Here is a 6,218-nt window from a genome sequence, read left to right as displayed (position 1 = left end):
TTAACATGTATATAGTGTGCGTGTATATATATATATATATATATATATATATATATATATATATAAACAGATGCAATGTAAAAGTTGTGTGAGTCACTCTGAATAAGAGCGTCAGCTAAATACCTGTAATGTAACAAATCAGCAATTTACAAAAAATAAAACAACAACGGGACAGTAAAAACAAGATGGAAATAAAATTTAAGATAAATCCAAACATTACAATGGCAGATACAATTGAGTTGTCATCATACAGTAAATATACAATAAATATTGTTTTAACGGGGAAAGGAAATTTTTCCACAGAAGCAGCTGGGGGTGACACAGAGTAAATTCCAGCAGAGAATCCAGGAGAGAGAGAAGGAGCTGCTGGATCTGAGACAGGATGTGCAGTCACTCAAGGTGGGTACTGACCAGAGGAGAAGACAACAGCTGGCTGCTGGAAGAGCCATTTCAGGGCTCAGTCAGGGCTCTCCTCCAGTCAGCTAGTGAGGTGCCCAGTGTTGGGCCACTTTCCAGCCCTGTGGGGCTCAATCCCACTGAGCCACCCTGTGGGGAACAGGCTGTCTGGGGTCCCAGTAAGAGCTGAGTGAAAGGCCTAGTTAAAATGTACAGCCCTCCTCTCTGTGTCTCCCCTAACAGTGCTCTGCACAGGCAGCAGTGGAGGACAGTGAGAGGATCTTTACTGAGCTGATCCACTCCATTGAGAGAAGGCGCTCTGAGGTGAAAGAGCTGATCAGAGATCAGGAGAAGGCTGAAGTGAGTCGGGCTGACGTACTCCTGGAGCAACTGGAGCAGGAGATTGCTGAGCTGAGGAGGAGAGACGCTGAGCTGGAGCAGCTTTCACACACAGAGGATCACATCCACTTCCTCCAGGTAACTTCACTGGCTCTCTGACAGTCTGCACTATGTACATTGTACATACATGGTGAGGAGTGTTCCTCATTTACAAAGATCTGTTACTGACATCTGCACAAGAATCTGTATTGAGACTATTCCCTGTCTGTCTGTCTGTTTGCAGAGCTGTCAGTCTCTCTGTGCCCCTTCTGGACCTGGAGACTTACCCAGCATCACTGTCAGTCCACTCGTCTCTTTTGAGGCTCTGAGGAAATCTGTCTCTGAACTGAAAGAGCGACTGGAGGACGTCTGCCTGGTGGAATTAGTGAAGATTTCTATAAAAGGTTATTACGGCTGAAATACTTTTATGTTTTATCACAAGGTTTAAAGTTTTTTTTTTCATTATAGAAGTTACGCTTAAGGTTTGTACCACTATCTTGTTCTCTGTGCTCCAGTTTTTTGACCATACTAGCACCAGTTAGTTAATTAAAATTAAGCTTTTGGAAATGAAGCTTTCTTCTGATCTCTCTCTTTATAGTGGAAGAAGTCCATAATGAGCCCAGGACCAGAGAGGACTTCTTACAATGTGAGTCTGTAATTAAACCTTAATTAAACAATGAAGCAAGAGGAGATTTTGAGGTAATGTGAATTAAGAAATGATTTATATAATGTTCTATATTCATAACTTGCTTTAGGGATCTCATACCTCCTCTTCACAGTCAGATCCCTGTAAATTAAGCTGAAGTCATCCTGGTATTAAACATATGGATCATATATAATAATATATGTCCTACAGTAGGGCTGTGTGAAGAAAGTTACAAGAACAATATGGATTAATATAAAAATAAAGTTCATAGCAATAGAAAATTCAGTACAAGAAGAATTGAAGAAATTAAAAAATTAAGTGAAAAGTAACTGAAAAGATACGATCAAGGATAAAAAGTTAAGTGCACAAAAAGACATTGATTGAGAAAACATAAAAATATGTAAAATATGTGAAAAGTGTAAAATATGTAAGAGGAGCTCCCTTCTCCCCCATCAGATTCCTGTCAGCTCTCACTGGACCCCAACACAGCAAATCAATACATCTGTCTGTCTGAGGGGAACAGAAAGGTAACCAGTGTGGAAGAGATCCAGCTATATCCTGATCATCCAGAGAGATTTGAGTGCTGGGCCCAAGTGCTGTGCAGAGAGGGTCTGTCTGGACGCTGTTACTGGGAGGCTGAGTGGAGTGGGGATGGGGTTTATATAGCAGTGTCATATAAAGAGATCAGCAGGAAAGGAGCGGGTATTGACTGTGTTCTGGGATGGAATAACAAGTCCTGGAGTCTGCGCCGTAAAGCCTCCGGTTATTTTTTCAGGCACAATGCTAAGTGCACTGAAATCCCTGGTCCCCCCTCCTCCAGAATAGGAGTGTACCTGGATCACGGGGCAGGAACTCTGTCCTTTTACAGTGTCTGTGACACAATGACTCTCCTGCACAGAGTCCAGACCACATTCACTCAGCCCCTCTATCCTGGGTTTTGGGTTTATTCTGTTGGATCCTCTGTAAAACTGTGTGATTTGGGATGAGGCAGAGAGTGAAGGGAAGATCAGTTGTAATTAAAGAGAGGGAAAAACACTCAAATGCGACAGAAAATGAGTTCAATTAAATTAAATATTGAACTTTAAAAGATTAACTGGTTGAAATAAAAATGGAATCCAGACCACATTCACTCAGCCCCTCTATCCTGGGTTTGGCGTTCGTACTATTGGATCCTCTGTAAAACTGTGTGATTTGGGATGAGGCAGAGAGTGAAGGGAAGATCAGTTGTAATTAAAGAGGGAAAAACACTCAAATTACATTACATTACATTTATTTGGCAGACGCTTTTATCCAAAGCGACGTACAAAAAGTGCATTTCATGGTCATAGACAACTGCTAAACACAGGTTCAGTAAGGTACAATACTTATTTTGTACAGCTATTTCTAGCCAAGAACACAGTTCACACAGTGAACACTATTCAGACCTAACCTCTGCAAAGCCAACTAGGCAGAAGAATAAGCTACAGTATTAGGACAAATACAAATTACCAAAAAGTGCTGGGATGGGGCAACATGTAACAAGTGTCATGAAAAGGGTTTTTTTTTTTTTTTTTTTTAAAGAGTGAAATATACAGCGTGGTGGTGGTTAGTCTAGGTATAGTCTGAAGAGATGAGTCTTCAGGCCACGGCGGAAGATGGGTAGTGAGGGGGAGGTTCGGAGAGGGACGGGGAGTTCGTTCCACCACTGGGGAGCTAGGGTGGAGAAGCTCTGTGATCCCTTTGGGCGGGTGGGAGGGGTTACAAGGCGCCCTGCTGCCGCTGAGCAGAGTGGTCGAGTAGGCACATAGAATCGAGTCATGTCCTGCAAGTAGATGGGGGCTGTCCTGTTGGCAGCAGTGGAGGCAAGGGTCAGGGCTTTGAACCGGATCCTGGCGGCGAATGGTAGCCAGTGGAATGATTGCAGCAAATGAGACAGAACATGATTTAAATTAAATTAAAGATTAGCCATCAAATGATTAAATCAATGAAATACAAACAGAAAAAACTTCAGGTCTTGGTCACACCATTCAGGCAGCCACTCTTATGCTTGTGTCCCAGTGTACAGTATGCACGAGTGCGCTGTAAAATTTCAGTTCTAACTGGGATCACATGCCATCTGAGTCCATTTAACACTGAACATTTTACTGCATAAAGGATCTCCAACCTGATTGAATTATAAATGGGTTAATAAAGAAATCACTTTGTTTGTTTTTATTTTTTACCTTTATTTGTTACCAACTGGTATAACAGCATGATTTCATTTTTATTTTTTGTGATTTGTTGGGGGTGTGAAGCAGAAAACACTTTGTCATTTGAGGCAGAAAATGAAATAAAAGTGCTGAATTCATAAAAAAGGACAAATTGTTTTATTTTTTTCTGTCACAATGTTCATCTCCTGAGTTGTCAGTGATCCATCAGAACCTCTGGTACTGGTTCAGGTGCATCCCTCAGTAACTGTGTTTCCATGGCAACCGCATCCTAATTACAGTCTCCCTTAGATTTGCTTTTACCTGACATTTCATCATACCGCACAAAAAACAGAAATCTGTGAACAAATCTGCTTTTATCTGTGTAGATCTTCACACTGATTTCTCTTTATTATTATTATTTTATTGTTAATTATTATTTATTAAAAATGAATATTCATCCATCCATTATCTATACCCATTTATCCTGAGCAGGGTTGCGGGGGGTGCTGGAGCCTATCCCAGCGTGCATTGGGCGAGAGGCAGGAATAGACCCTGGACAGGCCACCAATCTATTGCAGAGCACACACACCATTCACTCACCCACTCTTACCTATGGGAAATTTGGCGTCTCCAATCAGCCTATACTGCATGTCTTTGGACTGTGGGAGGAAACCAGAAGGAACCCATGCAGACACGGGGAGAACATACAACCTCTAAGCAGGAAGGCCCAGGCTGGATCCAAACCCAGGACCTTCTTGCTGCTCTGAAGCTGAATCCCTGAAGCTGAAGCTCTGAAGCTGGCTGGGCAGGTTAGTCTGGTGACACAGCTCTGATCACTGTGGGACTTTCCTCTCCTCTTTCAGGAACACAGCTTCTCTGTGTGAAATAAGAGCAGGAATATTCAACCCAATACCATGTATTTGAGGATCTTCTGAAACAGACTGTAAAGCTTATAGATTCCTGTAGTACACTGGTCATGTGAGCATAGATTCTGAAGCACAATCACAGCCTGCTGTGCATTATGGGAAGGATGCTGCCCATTACTATGTGTGGAATTTGTCAGAGCATTTTGGTAATGGCATTTATATGTAGGTGTTGCTGTAAAATCAAGAAGGCCCTGTTTCATGGCTGTTGTTGTTTTGTGATGTACTGGGCTGTGTTGGTTAATATACGCTCTGATTGTTTACCAGAAGAATGAAGTGAAATAAAGGAATGGTTGCCATGACACTCCCTGTGACGGTCTGCGGTTGTTGCTGAAGTTCTTATGAAGTGGATGAAGTGGCTGTGCAGTGGATCATAAGGCTTTATGTAATTCTGATTTTAAAATCCTTTAAAACACAATAATAAAGTATCACTTGACATTAGTGCCACTAGTAGGGAATCAGGAGCAGCAGGAACATGGCTGGACTCCACTGTACAGGCCAGTTTGTGAAACAGCACATTTAGCATTTAAACCTGCAGTCAATACTGCAGCATGGTGCCTTAATCAAAATGACCCATTCACCCATTTTCACCTTTTAAACTACTGTAAACACCTTTCACATTTTAAACTACTGTAAACACCTTTCACATTTTAAACTACTGTAAACACCTTTCACCTTTTAAACTACTGTAAACACCTTTCACCTTTTAAACTACTGTAAACACCTTTCAGGTTTTAAACCACTGTAAATGTTTTAAGCCGCATTGGGTTGAATAGATAGCTGGAAGAGTTATGGGTATGAATGACTATTCTACCTGTAACATCTCTGTGGGACGTTTGGAGAACCCAAGTGCATTATGGGAGACCAGAGCACGTGTGCAGTGTTACTAGACTTATTAAATAATTTTATGACATCACTGATGCAATGATGACATCAGCGTTCATTTCAGGTTTACAAATGATTAATTTTTTAATTTTCTTCACAACCTCATTTTCCCAGACTGCTTGTGGTTTTTATGTGGTCATAGCCACAGGAGTAAGAAATGCATTATGGGGATTGTAGCCTTAGTAAGCTGAACTGGAAGTTGTTGTTGTACTTTGTCTTCCTTCAAGCATTACATCTTACATATAAAAAAAAATGTGTAAATACTGCTGTATTGATACTTTAAGAAAGACAAAGACAGCATATTAATGTGGATTATGGGTAAAATTCCCCATGAAAGAGCTCGCTTGTGACCCAGAGGGTTACAGGTTTAAATCACAGGTGGGGCACTGCCATCGCAGCCTGAAGCCGCTCTGAATTGCTGTGTTGTTCTGTTACAGCTTTTGCTTTTCTGGAATTAACTTCCCGGTAAGCAGGAATTGTTTCATAAGTTAGGAGAATCTACAAATTAATTTTTTAACCTGTATTTCTGAGTACATGTAAGTATGGATCGATTATGGACTGATATGGAAAAAATGAGCTTTTATCTAAATGAGAAGTATTTATATCACAAAATATCACAATAATTTCCTGTGAGATAAATTAATGATCTATCAATCTATCTATCTATCTATATATCTAAAAATCCTAGTGTTCCTTTACTCCATAACAGATCAAAGAAAGACAAACATGGACAATAGGAATCTTTAATCTGCACTCTCTGCTCAGCATGCTCTGCTCAGCCTGGCCTCAGTCCAACACCACACCTCCTGCAGCTGTGGGCAG

The 6,218-nt window shown here is 41.1% G+C and overlaps 1 protein-coding gene across 1 annotated transcript in view; it reads left to right on the top strand.

The window, feature by feature from the left end:
- The window catches only part of LOC118225979 (tripartite motif-containing protein 16-like), a 10,724-nt gene extending 8,045 nt beyond the window's left edge, over positions 1 to 2,679 (top strand). Inside the window, exons 8-12 of the mRNA XM_035415165.1 lie at positions 304 to 399; positions 640 to 873; positions 1,019 to 1,178; positions 1,373 to 1,420; positions 1,877 to 2,679. Of these exons, the coding sequence (XP_035271056.1) occupies positions 304 to 399; positions 640 to 873; positions 1,019 to 1,178; positions 1,373 to 1,420; positions 1,877 to 2,406 (1,068 nt within the window). The 3' untranslated portion in view covers positions 2,407 to 2,679. The remainder of the gene's footprint in view (positions 1 to 303; positions 400 to 639; positions 874 to 1,018; positions 1,179 to 1,372; positions 1,421 to 1,876) is intronic.
- The last annotated feature ends 3,539 nt before the right edge of the window (positions 2,680 to 6,218 follow it).

Source organism: Anguilla anguilla, chromosome 4 (assembly GCF_013347855.1).
Source record: "Anguilla anguilla isolate fAngAng1 chromosome 4, fAngAng1.pri, whole genome shotgun sequence".
NCBI lineage: Eukaryota > Metazoa > Chordata > Actinopteri > Anguilliformes > Anguillidae > Anguilla > Anguilla anguilla.
This window is presented reverse-complemented; position numbering and strand designations above follow the sequence as displayed.